This window comes from Arachis ipaensis, chromosome B2 (assembly GCF_059453495.1).
Source record: "Arachis ipaensis isolate K30076 ecotype BB chromosome B2, ASM5945349v1, whole genome shotgun sequence".
In the NCBI taxonomy this organism is placed as follows: Eukaryota; Viridiplantae; Streptophyta; class Magnoliopsida; order Fabales; family Fabaceae; genus Arachis; species Arachis ipaensis.
Genome location: NC_142437.1, coordinates 12,603,254 through 12,621,508, shown reverse-complemented (window position 1 = coordinate 12,621,508; position 18,255 = coordinate 12,603,254). Strand labels below are relative to the sequence as shown.

General features: G+C 31.4%; 1 protein-coding gene across 5 annotated transcripts; it reads right to left on the bottom strand.

Annotated features, from left to right (window-relative positions):
• Positions 1 to 1,388: 1,388 nt before the first annotated feature.
• Positions 1,389 to 7,081, bottom strand: LOC107624954 (protein TIME FOR COFFEE). 5 transcript variants are annotated; one of them, XR_015905159.1, is made up of 13 exons: positions 6,741 to 7,061; positions 6,348 to 6,626; positions 6,106 to 6,242; positions 5,862 to 5,988; positions 5,464 to 5,764; positions 5,209 to 5,269; positions 5,020 to 5,112; positions 4,686 to 4,926; positions 4,510 to 4,576; positions 4,338 to 4,404; positions 3,846 to 4,202; positions 1,732 to 3,728; positions 1,389 to 1,661 (listed from the first exon to the last, which is right to left on the bottom strand). XR_015905159.1 is itself a non-coding variant. In XM_088504841.1 (13 exons), exons 1-13 carry the CDS (start codon positions 6,850 to 6,852, stop codon positions 1,926 to 1,928), a joined length of 3,501 nt encoding a protein of 1,166 aa, XP_088360967.1. In that variant the 5' UTR covers positions 6,853 to 7,061; the 3' UTR covers positions 1,389 to 1,925. The 5 variants fall into 5 exon arrangements, 3 of the variants coding, with proteins under 3 accessions (XP_088360967.1, XP_016182945.1, XP_020971106.1); XR_015905158.1 differs by having other exon boundaries at positions 6,348 to 6,651; positions 6,741 to 7,033; XM_088504841.1 differs by having other exon boundaries at positions 1,389 to 2,265; positions 2,410 to 3,728.
• Between the last annotated feature and the right edge of the window lie 11,174 nt (positions 7,082 to 18,255).

The following is an 18,255-nucleotide window of genomic DNA, read 5'->3' as shown; positions in this document are numbered from 1 at the left end:
ATACAAATCGAAAACATTAAGGATAAATTTAAAACAAGTTAAAATTTAGAGATATTATTAAAACTTTTAGTAAATTTCATGAATAAAAAATATACTTTATCCTTATTTATTTTTCGTGCCAACCCGTTTAATTACGGGTTAATAAGGTGAAGTCCATTGAACATTTTATTTTCAATGACTTAATTTTAGAAGAAAAAAAATGTACCACTCATTTAAAGTGATTAAACAAACTAATCCGACAAACTCGACTATTTTAATGACCCTATCTGATACATCAAAATTAAATTCGATTCTCTCAGGTAAATATCTCTCTCGTGCCAACGGGTGCAAAATATATTTGTAACACTTTCGTTTTCACCTTGTTGCTTTGATATATGCGTGAGAGTAACTTATCATCTTTGAAAATCCTCTTTCTTTTCTCATTGTTTGTTTTATGCGCATTGCAAAATTCCTCGGACAATGACCTCAAACCTTTTTCCCCTGCACTTTTTTTTAATGACATCAAGAATACCTAATAATTATGCTAGATTAGTAGAGTTGCTATCTCCTATCAATCAGTTTTATGCAAGTAGGACAGTGTGTCACTGTGTCACATTATTGCATACATGATGACTCAAACTTTGATTGATTCTGTTTCAAACGACAAAAGGAAAGAACTGTTATATTCAGTCTGTCTCAGTCCAAAATCCGGGCCTTGTGCATGGCAGGACATCCCAACAATGCCAAGGTGGCACCTACTTCCCCCTACCCCAGTATAAAATATTTTAATAGTATAATAATATAAACATTTTAAGTTTTATATATTTAATATATTGAAAATATAATCTTTCTAATAATTTTAATAAAATATGTCTTTAAAACATGTTAGCAAGATCTATATAAAAATTAAAAGGTACATTACAATATTTTCTAAAATTTAATGCTTGGTATAATAAATTAATAACATTACAGTGCTCACGGTAAGAAATCATGCATAATGTAGAAGTTTTATGTGTTTTTCCATTTCATTGTTTATAAAATATAAATAGATTTGACTTCTATTCATTATAAATAGAAAAATATTTTATATATTATTATACTATCAGTTATTTTTCACATATACGATGACGATATAAAACAACTTTACAATATCAATTGATAAAAATTTAAAAAGTATCTTATGATACAAATTAACTTGCAACAATAACGATTATTCATTGTAACTTATTTTCTTAAAATTTTTATTAATCAGAGGTTCACGTAAATTAGTACATAAAAATTATTAAATTATTCTACTGTAATATGGGTGTGTAGAAACCATAATTTTTTTTTTTGTTGCATTTAATGCCAACAGGGTTTCAGAGTTTTCAGGGCTCAAAGTTGCAACTTCATAACAAAAATCAAGAACATTAAAGAAATAATTGCAGGCTTTTTTCAACTAAAAAATGAATATAAGTACATTTCCTGCTATGGAACTAAAGTAAAAACATAATATTTATTTACATAATAGAATTTATATGTCAAACTACTTAGAACCCCCTGATAATGTAAGGCCCTTCTAAGCCAACCAACCAACCAACCAACCAACCAAGAAATATGCCAAAATAGCAGTGCCAACTAGTTCAAAATTGTAGGCCTAATGCATCCCAATTTGCACTATCACCAACTGTTTTTGTCTATTCCTACAACACAGAGAAATGTAGTAACCACCAATCATATGTGCAAGAGTGAATTTTTCAAATAAACATGTACCTCAACTACATTGCCACGTCTGAAACAAAATCTTCTGTGCCTTCAAAATTACCCTGCATCCCAAATGCATGCACGAGACCAGGAAAGGTAACCCCTCATCTACTGCACTTTGAGCTTGAAGCAACATCAGCAAGTCCTCCAAGGGGATTCTATAGAACTAATTCTATTTTTGGTGTACAACACAGTTTATTTTCTTAATACTTTAGCTCAGATAGTTGGCTGGGGCATGAGCTTAAAATTGAAGGAACATTTCTCCCACAAACTGGAGAAGATTTTTTACCACTCCCAGCAGAAGAATTATCAGTTTGTTGCGATTGAGTGTTCACTGATGAAGTGTTCATCGATGAACTAACTTTCCTTCCCTCTGGATTTGGCATCAAATTGCCCCCATTAGGTGGAGTGCCTGCAACTGTTGTAGACACAGGTCGGTTGTTACTGATTAGTTGCCCTTGCGGTGGCAGGGGGGTTGTGTAATCTCCCCCAAATGAAATTTGCATACGACCCTGTGAAATTCTTCCTTGCTCCTGAGAATAACTTTTGAGGTTTGGAGCATTAGATGTTATAACAGGTGCATGATGAAGATGAGAATCCATGGTTCTTCCTGAGCTCCTAGAGTTAGAAGCTTGGGTAGAACTTTTGCTTTGAGTTTGTGTGAAAACAGGGATATCATTGGCAAACTTTGTAGCCGAATTGATATTGGTGGATGGTGCTTTATACCAAGTAGCCATAGCAGGCTGCTGCTGTGACTGTTGAATACCATACTGCTTCTGAAGATGAAGCAATGATGGCTCTTGAGAACTTGAGGCATTACTAGAAAGAGGCGCACTTGTTATTGCAGTTGAAGACACACTTGTTACTGAACTTGAAGCAACAGTGCAATTAGGCCAGTTTCCGTTTGAAGGAGAAAACATAAAGTTAACATTCTTTGATGAATTATCAAAAACAAGAGTTGTTGGTCCATAATTGGTTGATGATTTTCCATGAGTGATTTTCTTCTCATCTTCTTGATGGGAAGAACTACCTCCACTCTTCCCTTCAGTTATTGAATAAGGCCTTTGCTGAGTAGAATGAGGTGTACTTGCAGCTTGATATCCTTGCCATGAAATATCAGGCAGGCTATGAAATATCATGGGGTTCTGTCCCACAGCTGAGAAGTTAAGGTTTGAAGGAACGTTTGTCCCATTATATGCACCAAATGATATTGCAAATGCTTGAGATGGTGTAGTCTCCACTCCGCCTTTAGAAGCCTGTTGCTGTTGTTGCTTGTCACTGATATTCCGGCTGTTTCCACCGACATTGTCTGAAATTACAGATGGCCGGAAAGATAAGTTCACTGGCTGAGCTGGAATTGTGAAGTTGTGTCCATGCACGTTCTTCTGTGGGTAAGATTTTCGATTCACAACAGATGAGGCATTGTCTCTGTTAACCTCAGTTTCATGCTTGAGATGGTGGGACAGCGAGGCGTGTTGCTTTTGTGACTGTTGTGATTGCATAGGTGGAGAGGTCAAAATGCTATTGCCATTAAACTGTGCACCCTGTGACTGCTTATATGATGATGAACTGCTCGATGTGCTTGGATTGGGATAACTTGGTGGAACCAGTACTTGTGAATGAGGGTGCTGTTGTGGATGCTGAGGAGGATGAATTGATTGAGAAGGGTAGCAAGTCCCATTGAGTATTTGTGGTGCCTGTGCAGGGTTTGCGCCTCTGATTGCTGCATTAGCCCCAGCCAATGAGGTCGAAAACGGGAATGAGTAACCATTATTTTGAACTATTGTCACATACGGAGTATCACTGGTTGAAAAATTTGGGTAGCTAAAGCTCATTGAAGCTGCTACTGCTGGCAAAGTTGAAGAGGTAGCAAGAGATCTGGCACCTGAACTATGGGACTTATTATATGACAAAGCACCGGTGGTGGAATTTAAACCTGCCTGACTTGTAGCTGCTGCTACTGATGCTTGATGCTGACCCGGAGGAAGTAAATAAGCAGGAGCATGCTACATTCAAAGTTAAAGCACGCAACTTTTCAAGATAAGGGTTACTTGTGCAATCAGTAAAATAGATAACATCATATTTTTGAACTGTATTGAAGCAATTGGAAGACAAGTGCATACCACTAGATTGCTAGTTGAGCCAGGACGTGAACCTTGCTGGAGCACGAGCTGCATCCTTTGTGTTGAATCCGTTGGATTGGCATTATTAGAATTTTTAACTGCCGTAAGACTAGAATCACTTGTGGCAGATGACCCTTTCCCCTGTACTGCATGGTGTTTCTGAGATTGCTTCCCAATAACCAAACTTTCTGCCGAGGGATTGTTGGGCTTTGTGCCACACAGCGAAGCAGAGCCAATAGATGGTGCCAAAAGGGCGTTCATTTTTGTGAACTGCTGGTGTAAGAAGATGTTACGAGCAATGTAATGATGGGTTGCACATCTCTTTGGTTGTGGCTGAGAAGGAACTTCCTTCACATGCTGCATGTTTGAATTTTGAAGGAATTATGTACTATACTCCATATAAATAGGAATGATATTGGTATATGAGAAACTATAAGAATAAAAAAGAAAACATATGACTAGAAGAACAAATTCTGTGACAAAACCTAATACCTCAAACTTTGTCGATGATCCTGTGGCTTTGTCCATCTTAAAAACTGTCTCTGAAGGCATTGTGCATCTGGCAATCATAGTTATTTACCTTTAGAAAAGTGACATTATTGTTTTAACCAAACATTAAGTAAAATTTGACTACAGAATGAACAAAAGGATAATGATCTGATACCCAACGGAAGAGAGACTGTTTGGATGACCCGATCCAGCAGTTGATAGAGGCATTGAGCTATATTGAGCTGAAGAGAAGGCATTAAGAGACTTCTATTCAATAAATAGGCTAGAATGAGAGTGAACATATACTGTAATCACATATTAAGTCACAATAAAATAAAATAAAAAATTTACCAGTTTTCTCAACTTTGGGATTTGATAATCTAGTATATTGTTCCTTATTACTATTCTGCTCTTCTAACTTAATGCTTGGACTTGTATCATTAACATTGTTTGGTTTCTCCAAATCATGTTTTAGCACATCACATCTTTCTCTAAGTGTGACCTTTTTTGCCTCTTCTGTTTCATCTGCAGTTTTTTCTCTCTTAAATGTTTTTTCCATGTCTTCAACCTTCGCACTGCTATCTTCTCTCTTCTGCGTCAGCAATTGGGACAAGTTGAAGCATGAGCCAAGGGAAAAAATTAACAGAAATAATTTAGATTCAGTATCACAAGGCAACCATCTTACCTTTTCCAAATTCAGTGCCCAAGGTTTAGTCTCTGGTATGACATCACCCTTTGATAAGTCATCTTCAGGGGATGGCATCACAGGAGGAGGAGCCTGTTCAAAAGGCACTTTATCTTCAGATATTTGACAGAAAAAAACCAAGGGAAACAGTATAATCGGAATGAATGCTAACACGAAAAGGATCCTCACCATCAGATCAATCTCAAACTTGCCTACTCTTTGGCCACTGGTCCCCGGAACAGTAGGTACCCTAAAAAAAATTCAGCACCAAGGAAATGGGATCAACAATCACTTATTCCAATAATCATATTCAGCTATCAACTAATCCTTTTTCCACTAAGTGAAATCAAACATTGCCATTGCTTCCTATCATAAACCATGTACCAAAAAGAAAAATCAATAACAAGGAAAAAGAAAAAGAAATTATTGGTCATTGGTGCTCACACTTTAGTTGAAGCTGAATTCTGTTTCTCAACATCCAGCTCGGTGAGCCACTTCGGCTTTTCCCTCACAGGGGAGGCTGATCTTCCATCAGTGAAAACACCACATTCGGCACCTGAATTCTTATCTTCCCCTATGACATCATTTGGAGCCTCTGATGATCCACTTTCGTTAACAACTGCATTACCACCGTGACAATGAACACTTGCAGATTGCTCAGTTTGAACACTAACCAACTCTGCTGTTGTTGAATTACAAGGTACTAAAGCATGAGAACTGTTGCACTCCTCCACTTTCTTTTTATCTGGTAATAAATTCCAATTCAAATTTTCAGGTAAAAAGAATAATAAAAACATAAAAGATCAAAAGATTTAGGAAAATAATTGTAAGATCAAACCTACCAGCATCCTTAGAAGACGACGTGTCGTTTTTCTTGGAAGTCCTCAAACCGTAAAGAAGCTCAGCTATTTCAATCTCAATATCTGATGATTGCGATTTCAATGTCTCAGAAGAATCACCAATCGCTTTCTGCAACATAATATAACATACGCCTCAAAACTTCACTTTTTCTTCTCTCTTTTTTCTTTTCCAGAAAAATCAAACAGATTGAAAATGAAAAATGAAAATTAAGAAGCTTCCGCTGACCATCTTTTTCTTCACAGAAACACTCGAAGAAGAAGGAGATGCCGGCTCAACCGGAGAATTCGACTGTTGCCGGAAATTCCGGTCGCCGCCGCCGCCACTTGCAGAGACACAATTTTCGTTCGATCTTTTCACAGATGCTACAAGCACGCAACAAATGAAAAAAAAAATACAAATACAATATAAAAACACTAAGCGAGTGAAAAATCGAAAACGAAGAGTTAGTTAATAGTTATTCTAAGAACCTGAACGAGCTTTCCTCGGAACCGCGACGCCGATCATCTCGTCCGTGACCTTTAGCGTCGGCGGCGGAACGTAGCTCCGGCGAAGAATTTGATCGGAGGCGGCGAACGACGACGTCGTATTGACGGAACCTGTCGCAGTAGCTCCGGCGTCTTGCTGTACTATGTCGTCGTCCTGCTCGTTTCCGACGCTCTCTTCGGTGCTGTGCTCGTCGCCTTCCTCCCTGCGCGACTGAGAGCTTCTCAATCTCTTGCTCCTCCCTCTCTTGTTCACACCTTCCTCTGCGAAAAACGAACAGTAAAACCACTTCGAGAACGAACAACACAGAAACAAGAATAAGAAGAAGGCGAAGCTGAAGATGATGATGAAGGAGACTAAGATCCTGGTGTTGATACCTGAGGACTCCCTGAGAGCGATGGTTCGATGCCTACTGCGTCTGTGGAAACCGTTGCCGGCGGCGGTGGAAGACGCCATGGCTGATCTCTTCGATTCTCTAGTTCTCTCCATGAGCTTACTTCTTCTCTCATGTAATCAACCTCGCCGAGAAATATCTTCCAATTCACGGCGGCGCGTCGCCGGAATTTCACCTTTCACGGCGGCGATCGGCTGAGCTTCTTCTCCTCTCTCTCTTCTCTCTCTCTTCTATTCTCTCTCTGCTGTGTGGCTTCTTCCTATGAAAGTGTAGTGTAACATTTCTCTTCTCTTCTTTCCATTTTTAAAATCTAATTTTTTGTTTATTTTATTTAAATGGGAAATTATTGAATACTATAATAATCTGACCTTCTCCTTTTTTCCATATTTTTTATTAGAAAAAAGTGAAATTGGATTTTCTTTTTGTCTGAAAAAGAGAAAATGGTTAAATGTTTCGCTTTCACGATTCATGCATCATGATGGCCTCGTTGCGAAGGGCTAGGATCTGCTGATGAGAATATTGGCGCTCTCTATGCCGTTGGATTATACTTTGATCCAACGGTGATCATTCGACGGTGCCAACATGGCAAGTGACGTTGCTGTCTGATAGAATATGGAATGCGAAATAAAGTGACCATGTCTTACTTTTTTTTATTTTATTAATTCATTATTTATAGATTGTCTTTCCTTTTTTATCTTCTATAAAATAAGATAGCAATTTATTGGATAAAATAAAATAATAATATTAGATATGAAAATTATTTAATATAATAATAATGATAATAAATGCTGTATAATAATAATAATAGTTTGTCACATTTATTATTTATGATAACTATTTTGACTTATTAAAGCATACTAAAATTAAAGTAATTCACACATGTAATTATAAGAGTCAAAAGTCAAAACAACAATTAATGCAAGAATTTAATTTTATTGTAATGTATTATACTATTATTAATATAAATTTTTTAGAGATAATTAATTGGATATTATCATATTAAATTATTAATTAAAATTTTTTAGATTATCATGTAAAATTTTTTATTAAAATTAAATGTTTAATGCAAATAATAATAATAATAATAATAATAATAATAATAATAAATAAATATTGTCTTTCAAATTTTGATGATATCATTATTATTTTTGACCAATTCATACAAATATAAAATATAAAAAATTATATATAAAGCGACATTATAAAAAAAGAGAATTTTATTATTATTTTTTAATAATAATAATAATAATAATAATAATTTAGTTATTCTCTTATAAAGATATATTTTAAGAGTGTAATAATAGAAAATTTTTTAAATTTTTATATTCTAAAATTCATTAAAAATACAACAATTATTTTTTAATAAAATATTTTTTAATATTTTTAAAATATATATTAATAAAATTTAAATAAAATATATTTTCCATCTTCGGTGCACACGCGTATGTGATGCGCGTGTATTTGCAAGCGTCAGCATACACCAGCCCAGTCGTAGTGGGGTGCAGTTGGGGTGGGGTAAATATTAAACAATAATATTATTAATTTATTAATTTATAATATATAAGAAAAAGATAACAAGGGTAGTACTACTACTGCTGAACATCGAGGAATTTTTAAATTAATTTATAATAAATTAATAATAGATTAATTAAGTTGTTAGAAATAAGTAATACCAACTGCGACAAGATTGAGTATCTAAAATATTGAATTTAATTAAATTTGAACTGTGAGAGATATTTTTTAATAAAGACCAATTAGTTAAAGCACTGCTCATTAGAAAATGTATATTCATTCGAACTAAGACCAAATAGGTTATAGTCAAACATATTAAACTAAAGATTCAAACAATGGTGTCTTCTTTATTAAACTTGAAGCAATTGGTCACATCAAATAAAACTTTGAAGCAAATTGGTATGGAATTGGCATAAAATAATATCAATGAGGAATATTACTATGAGGGGCAAGAAACAAACCAGAAAAAAATATTGCACAAAACATAATTAAAGCAATAAGCACTTATTTTCAAGATGGAATAATAAACGGAGAAAAAATTAATTTAATATTGAAAGATATGTCTATGTTAAGGCCAAGACAGCTGGAAACTTCATAGTTAAGATAAAATAATAGTATATGTTAAATTAACAAATACAGATAACAGCATTATAATAATTAAGAAGATATTATTAGAAGTATATCAAAAGACGATAGATACTTCAATTAGTTCTAATTTTCTTAGGGATTTTCCATCATCATTATATTTATATATTATATATCATCATCATCATTAAACTTTAGGTGTGTACTTTATCGGTATTTGATCAATATATATGTACTTTTTTATGTATTAATAACATGCATTTGAAAAAGCAAGAGAGTATAATAAAATTAAAATACTACAATTTATTCAAAGCTGTGCATGCATGTGTCTCATAGTAAACGATAGCTTAAAAAAATGATTTATGTCCGATATTGAATAATATATAACTCAGAAATTTATATTTCCATTAAAAGTTGAAGACATAAAGTTTAAGCAAATTAAACAATGAAAAAAATAGTTAAGTATCAATAATTTTAATTTATATTAACTACTATTTTTAATTAGTTATTTAATACCTTTAGTACAACCGTTTAATCTTATATTTTTAATTAATATTTTTAAATATTATTAAATAATTATTGATAAAAAAATAATAAATTATGCTGATTTTATATTTATGAGTGAGGAATGCTTTAAAAAAACCAACAAATTATGAAGATGAACAAAGTTTGGTCTTTCATACAAAATATAGATTTTAGGATAAAGTATACAGATAAATTAGTTGAGAAAAAAAATTACATAGATATCTTAAAGTGAAATTTGTTGTATGTATGTGTTTTATTTGTATATTTATGTAAATCGATTTAATTGAATATATAAGATTTATACTTTCTCAATATAAATCGAATCAATTAGATTCAAATTAGCAGGAGCAGTACTAAATTGAAATCAATAGACTCTATTTAGTAGGAATACGCTTCTAAACTCATGCGTCACATGATAAATCGAAGCAAAAGAATTCGATTTATAGATCATAGTAAATCGATACACAATTGAATTTGATTTACAACCCATAGTAAATCGAAACAATTGAATTTAATTTATAGATGAAGGAACTCTAGGTAAATCGAATAAAATATATTCAAATTATCCTCTAACGAAAACAACATAAATCGACTCTATTTGATTCGATTTAACATTCGTATACTACTTTATGTATAGAATTCGAATTGGCTTGTTTTGAATTATAGCCACAATATTCCCACCAACAACTCACGCGAGAAAGAACATTGAAGTCACAAACACGATAAAATTTGAAACTGCAGATATAGAAGACAACTCGAATCGTATCTATCGATTGGACAAGAATTGTCTGTATTACTGGTGACATCAATAAAAAAGTTAGTAAAATTTTTTTTCTTCAAGATAGATTAAAATATTAGCAATATTAAATTGCTTAAATTATTTGATTACAAGCATTAGTTATACTTTTTAAACTATAAATGTCCGTTAAAATAGTGATTTAGAAATTTGTTAAGATTTTGAAATTATAAATGTCAAAATGATTAGTGATTAAAATTTTTATTAGAACTTATTTTAAGTTAAAAATATCAATAATAATAGTGACTTTTTGGTTGTATTTATATAGAAAATACTCATAGCCAAATCAAATTAATTAAACTTAAAATACTGAATTCGAAAACCTATATAATAATTCAAATAAATTAAATTCGATTTATTTAAAGCGGAATCAATAGTAATTCGAATAAAATATATTCGATTTACTTGGAGCATTATCAACCATAAATCAAAGTTTATTGTATTAATTTATTATTGTCTAATTTATTTCATAAATTGAATTTTTTTGCTTTAATTTATCATAAACTGGATAATTCAAAAACGTATTCCTATTAAATTGAATTTATTTATTTTGATTTAGTAGTGTTCCTTCCTGTTAATTCGCCCGAGATTTCATAAATTTTATTTAATTTATTTATACCAATTAAACGAGAGTACAACAATGTATATGGGGCACATAAAAATCATTAGGCTATAATCCTAATTGAAAGCCCAAGATGGAAGACAATTTCAATAAATTGAATTAGTGTTACTATCTTTATCACCATCTAACAGACTAATTTTTTCTATTATTTTTTTATTTTTGGTGTACAATGAAAAATAAAGAAGATAAAAAAAAAAACCTTAGGGTAACAGGGATAATTAAATCCCTATTAAATTATCCTTATTGGACTAAATTTTTTCCTCTACTTTTTATTGTAAAAAGAAATCTCATATGCACCTACCATCCTTATTCCATGCCTTCTTTAAGTTGTCAAGATTGAGATTTTCCAATTTTTTTATTCCATTTCTTAATCATTCTGCTTCAATACGATATTAAAATAATATTATATTTTAAGGCTATAACTAGTGTAGTTATCAATCACTTCGAATTGATTATTTGCATTATTCACTTATTATTATATACTTATTTTAAAATATATCACAATATGATGACATGGGAATATTTCCATTATTTTAAAAACAAGCTACTCATCAAATACCAGTGAATATTAGATTATTTGTTATTAGTCAATTCATGATTATGCATTACATAGTTTTTTAAGGAAATAAAAACGAAGAATTCGTATACAAAAAATATCAAAACACGTGTATATATAACAATTTAACATGTTTTAATTGAAATTGAGAAACATTAATGCCACTTTTAATTTTTGCAATGTTATTTTTCATATGATTTTTTTTATTATATTTTGTATAAATTTATAAAAAAAATAACATTATTAAAATAAGAGTAGTAGTATTATCACCTTTCTTGAAATTAAATTTAACTACTTATTAAATCTAGTTGCATACCAGAATATAGCCATGTAGGGTAAAACTCAAAACAATGGAGTTTAAAATAATAAACAAAAATTAAGTATAAATTAAAAATTATCATATATATCATATATTATTTTACAAATTTTTTATACATATTTTATTATAATATATATTATAGGTAAGAAATTATTTTAGTAACAAATAATTTTTAACATATACATCACATGATTAAATTGGTTTATAATAAGATATTGTATAATTTATTTTTTTTATAGTAGATATTTTAATTGGCCTCCAATAAATTTAATTAATAATGAACCACAAGACTCAAATCTAAAAAAGAATGCAATCAATAAAAAAAATAAGAAATTAGGTTATAATAAGAGAAAAACCTAAAATAATAAAAAATAAGAGAGCATATGCCTGAATAAAAAATTTTGTGACAAAATGAGTATAGACTATAGAAGAGTACGATAGGAGGATTATCTTCCTCATGCTAATTTGGAAAAGTTAATTACAGGATACAAAGTAATATATTATTAGAGAGTCATTTTAGTAGAGTGAATTGCAGTTGAGTATTTTCCTATTCGAAACAGAATTGTACCTGAATTTCATTTCTTATTTAATAATATCTTCTCATCATCTTCCTCATAATTTCTAAGTTTTTGCAATGTTTGATTGAGTGAAAAATCATTTTGAATACCAAACTTTTCAGGTTTGCGAGAGTTACTTTTAGAAAAGTTGCATACCTTAGTTCGGGAAGGACATGGTGGAGTCTTAAAGACCTATAAGTCGTTAGGAGAGCTTTTCTTTTGGCCAAAGATGAAGATAGATGTCCAGCATTCATTAAACACTGCACTGATTGTCAACTAGCAAAATATGTGCTGGATAAACTTAGGAGTTGTTGCAATCCCTGCTAGTATCAGAAAGTCTTTGGGTGGAGCTTTTTCTGGATTTTATTGTGCAATTACCCAAATCAACTGGGTTCACAACAATCCTAGTGATCGTGGATTGATTCACTAAGGTTTGCTATTGTTCTACCCTGAAGTCTGGATTTACCGTCAAGGAGGCTGTTCGGGTGTTCAGTAATTCGGTGATTAAAAGTTATGACTTTTTAATCGTCACAGTGTCTGATCGATACCCCATTTTTCTCAGTAAATTTTGAAAGAGTTTGTTCAAATTTAATGTAACTAAGTTGTACTACAACACTGCCCACCATCTCCAAAGTAATGGCCAGACGAAAGTGGTGAATCGAATTTAGGAGCAGCATCTCAATGTCTTTACCCATTCATACCCTCAACATTGATTATCCTATCTATTTTGGGCTGAGCTATGCTACAACAGCTCCTATCACTCTTCGCTACAAATGTCACTCCATGAGGCACTTTAAGGGTTTTCTATGCGAGTCCTGCCCGAGTTCACTAGTGTGGTCGTAGTTAATGAGTTTTTGAGAGTTCGAAAAGTCTTACATAAAAAACAATGTTGTTCCCTGCAACAGGCGCAAGCAAAGATGAAGAAACAAGCAGATTTACACCAACGCAAGAAACACTTTTAGATTGGGAATTGAGTGTTGTCAAAGATCAAACTGTACAAGCAACAATCACTCACTCACAAGTCCTACAATAAGTTTCAAAAACGCTACTATAATCCCTCCCAATTACATATAGAATTGGTGAAGTTGTATACCGTTTAAACTTGCCACCTTCTTATGCCCTATATTCGGTCTTCCTTGTTTTAGAGCTAAAGTCGTTTCTGAAAAAATCACCTACCACTACCCCATCGTCGCCTGAATTACCATCCTCTTTGTAACCACATCCATTAGAAAATTCTGGATCGTTGCTCAGTTATTACTCTTGAGGGGATCGTATCCAGGTCTTGATCAATTGGGAGGGGGCCTCACATGATGACCCCACTTGGGAGGATCTAGAAGAGTTGTTAAGGTTGTTCTCTGAAATCGACCTTAAAGACAAGGTTGCATTGAAAGGAGGGATAGTTAATAGACCTCTAACAAATTTAATTAATAATGGATCACAAGACCTAAATTCAAAAACGAATGCGATCAATGAAAAGAAACAATAAATTAGGTTGCAGCTAAAAAAAAGTCTAAAATAATAAAAAACAAGAGAATATCTATCTAAATAAAAGATTTTGTGGTAAAATAAGTATAAAGAAGTGCAACACAGTGAATTCTCTTCTCCATGCTAATGTGGAGAAGTTAATTATAAAATAAAAAATAATATATAATTAAAAAGTCATTTTTATAGAATATATAGAGAATATAATAAATTTATTCGAAACAAGTTTGTACCTGAATTTTTGTTTTTATTCAATAATATCTTTTCATGAAATTTATACAATTCTCTAATTTTTGTACTGTTTGATTATATATAAAACCAAATACTATCATATTTTTTATTTATGCTATTTAATTTTACATAACTAACAAAATAAAAAAATTAATGGATTTGCGTATTTGGATTATTATGGTATAAATTACCTATCAATTTTCAAGTCACACGAAAAAATTTCTCAAATCAATTATTAGTTTAATTAATTTATTAAGTAGTTTAATCATTATATTCCTTAAATGAATTCTTTAGCTCTGGATATGTAGATAGAAAACTAAACTACAAAATATTTTTTAGATTGAAAAATTAAATCAAACTTAAATAACAACAAATTATATATTCAAATTAAATTGATTTTTATTTCAAAACCTATCCAAACCCGGAAATACTCATAAAAAGATGTTGAATAAATTATAGGACAAGTTGAATTTTTTAAGTATATTGATAACCACCAATTATACCACATGCATAGGAATACAATATTGACTAATTAGTAGGTAATGTTTCATGTTAATGAAAAAATTAATTATTTTACTATGAAAGAGTTTTTAATTATTTATTGCAAAATATTTTATTCTTCTACTAAAAAAAATTTATTTTAATTGTTGTATACAGCATTAAAAAATATATAATAACTGATATTTTTATATTTATAAAAAAATGTTTTTAATTGTCTGAAGCAATCCCATTATGATGTTATGACCATTTTGTAACGGAAATTGGAAAGTGATAACACCAGGTTGCAATCAAGAAGTTAGCATGAATAATATTAAAAAATATATATGAGGGAAAATGTTTGAAAATGGATAAATAGAAAAAAAAAATGTAAGTGTTAGAGTGTGCCACTTAGCTTGATCGAATTCGTATACATGTATTTATTAATGTTACGTGTTAGAAAAAAGGATGATATGACAAAGTATAATGATGCATTCGGTGACCCTTTGACCACATAACAAGTGGCAATAATAATAATAAGGATTTATTTATTTTGTAGCTAGAGCCCAGAAGACACATATTAATTTTAAGAATTAAAATTTTTTATTAAAAATATACAAATTTTAAACTTTTAATGTATTTATTTTATATTTATTAAATAAAAATATTTAAAATTTTTTATTAATAATAAATTTATTATGTGTTTTAAAAATACATATTAACTAAATCCTAATAATAATAATAATAATAATAATAATCATCCTTAATGTATTAAACTAGTTCAATAAAATGTAAATGGGTTTCATGAATATAAGAAACCAATAATTTGTTTGGAGTAAAATAATAAATAAATTTTTAAAAATTTATATTTTGAATGAATTAGTCTCTAAAAAATTATCAATAAAAACTTTTAAGATAATAAATATGGACAAATTAGTTTAAATTAAAATCTTCTATTCTAATTCTATAAACTAATTTAACGATAGTATTTATATCTGCTATTTTCAAAAATTTTATTAATATTTTTTTAAGAATTAATCTATTCAAAGTGTAAATTTTCAAAAATTTATTTTACTCAATTTTTTATTATCATAGTATATTCATACTGCATTTTAATTTAATTGGAGACCAAAACTATAAAATACTAGTAATAGCTTCTTTAAGAAATAATAGCAACGTCACGTACTCTTTTAAATTATTTTGCTAGAATTTTTAATTTAACAGAATTTTTGTGTCATCAAAGTCAACGTTTTCTATACATACCACAATTTTATCCCTAATCCAGAATCATCATATAACGCAAGTTCTTCTCTATCTTTTTCTCTTAGTATTATCTCCCTGAATCATGGCAGAAAGTGAACAAAATTTATTGGCTCCGTTCCTTTGAGTAATTAAGAGAGATGATGTAATATAATTGTGAGAAGAGGATATAAAGGGGATTACTTACAACTACATTAATAGTCTCGTTAAAAAATTTTTTACTGATAAATTCTTTTCAATTGGAATCATAGAGGGGCGCTTAAAGTTATTTGGAGGAGACTAGTAGGTAGGGTTTGAGTAAAGGAGATTGATCACAATCAATTCCAATTCCTCTTTGATAACGAGTGAAAAGAGTGGAAAAAAAATTAATAAATAAAATACTAATAAGGGTCCAATTTTGGGGGTTTCTGAAACTTTTAAGATGCTGGATGATACGTGCTTCAAATGTTCGTGATATGAAGAGTTCAAGAGTTATTTAGAAGATATTTTAGTTTACATTTTTAGAATATTTTATTTAATGTATTTTGATTTTGTTTATTTAATTACTAGATTGGGCCTTATGTTTATGGGCTTTAGGGTTTTCTTTGTTTTAACCTAATAAGAGGTTATAAATACCTCCTTAGCTATTGTAGTCGTAGCATCGAATTTTTAGAGGTTTGAAAACCCCTTGTTGGTTTCGTGATGAAACCATGGTGTGGACAATTGAGGTTGAGGAGTCCCTCTCTTGTTACATCGGGGAATTGAATAGAAGGTTGAGGAGTCCCTTCGATTCAATTTCCAAACTATGGCGTTGACAAGTTAGGTTGAGGAGTCCCTTTCTTGTTGCGTCAAGAAATTGGGTAGAAAGTAGAGTGATTCTCTTTGTACTCAATTTCAACTTATCTTTTTTGTTCCTATTTTAATTTCAATGTATCTTTTTATTCAGTTTGAATCCTTATTTTCTTATTTATCTTTTATTTTCGTATCACTGGAGGTTGATTGAAAGCTTGGTAAAGAGCTTAGTAAGGTGATGGATGTGGGACTGTTTGATGTTAAAAGTGAGAGAGACACGTATCAACAAAGTAAGGGTGGTTATTGATGGAAATCGAGCTGTAAAAAGCTCTCTTAAGGTCGTTGGTCCTGACAAGTCTACAATTGGAGTGGCGATTCGGTATGAAAGGCTAGGGACGGTATATACGTACTAATGCAATTAATAGGCCATGACTACAAAATATGTATTATATTTTTTGAGGATATAAAGAAAAATAAATTAAAGAAAGATAAGATAAGAGAATGGATCAGAGCTTATCAAATTGGTATAAGGATGGAGACTAAGGAGGATGAAGGGAGAAAGGAAGAAAAGAGCTTTCAAACAGGTCAACCCCTTTGCAAAAAGACAGAAAGAAATCGCTCCCAAACTGTCTGATAGGTGGATTTTTAATCTTGAGTGTCAAAGACAAAAAAAAATACGATCAAGGAGTCAAGAGTCCTGTCAAGAATGAAAGATGTGATGAAAAAAAGAAGAATGATAGGAGTATAGAAGATGCTATGGTTATAAGCTCGAATCAGATTCAATTGGAAGTAACAAGTAGTTTCCAAACGAAGCATGCTAACACATAGGTCCTAACTAAAAATCGCATGCCAAGTACTCCTCATGCTGAATACTCCATCAAATATAAAAGGTTGAAATAGATGGCTAAATCAAACCATGGAATGATTGAGATGCTATTCGGGACTAAAAGAAGGGCGGACGATGAACTGGAGATAGTTTCAGAATCATTAAAGGGAGGAGTTATTGGAGATATGGATCAAGAGATGGTGAAGGGTGACATCTATTCAGTGGCACCCAATGCACTATGAGATTCCTAATGTGGAATTGTCGAGGTTTGGGGAGACCTCTGACAGTCCACAATCTTAAAGAGATGTGCCAATTCCATGGCCCCGAGGTGATTTTTCTCTGTGAAACTAAAAACCAATCACAAATGGTGGAACGTAAAGTCAGATCATGCGGCTATCAAAGTTTCATATTAGTGGACTCAAATGGAATATCAGGAAAAATGACTCTAGCATAGAAAGATCATGTGGAGGTACACATTCTGTTTTAAAACTCTTTTTCATAATTGCTTCGATTAAATATGAGAATAAGAATGTGAGTTGGGAATTTGTTGGAGTTTACTTAAGCACTAATGAACTGACTCGAATCAATCAATTCAAAGAACTCTCTTCTCGACTTCAGCAATTTAAAGGTAGCTTTATCATCTTGAGTGATTTCGATGCAATTACAAATTATGGATAAAATGAGAGAGGGAATATGAGGTCTGATGCCTCCATTAAAAATTTCAATGGTTTCATTTAAACAATTAGTTGATCTTAGGATAATAGGACAGCGGTTCACAAAGTCAAATAGGAGGGTTGAAGAGGTGTTAATTAGGGAAAGACTTGATCGTTTTATGGCTAGAATGGCTTGGAAGGAGATTTATATAGATGGGGTGGTAAGAAAATTATCGGAGAATGGTTTGGATCATACTCCTCTCTTACTTGATTTGGATACTTCAAGATAATCTACCAAAAGAAGATTTAAATTTTAGGAGAGGTTG

Bases quoted from the DNA above. Each gene is read 5' to 3' on its own strand.
- LOC107624954 (XM_021115447.2), bottom strand. From the start codon at position 6,872: ATGAGAGAAGAAGTAAGCTCATGGAGAGAACTAGAGAATCGAAGAGAT. The intron at 6,652-6,740 runs GTATCAACACCA...TCGTTCTCGAAG, and splicing joins CGCTCTCAGGGAGTCCTCAG to TGGTTTTACTGTTCGTTTTT. The intron at 4,927-5,019 runs GTAAGATGGTTG...TTGCTGACGCAG, and splicing joins GGGCACTGAATTTGGAAAAG to AAGAGAGAAGATAGCAGTGC.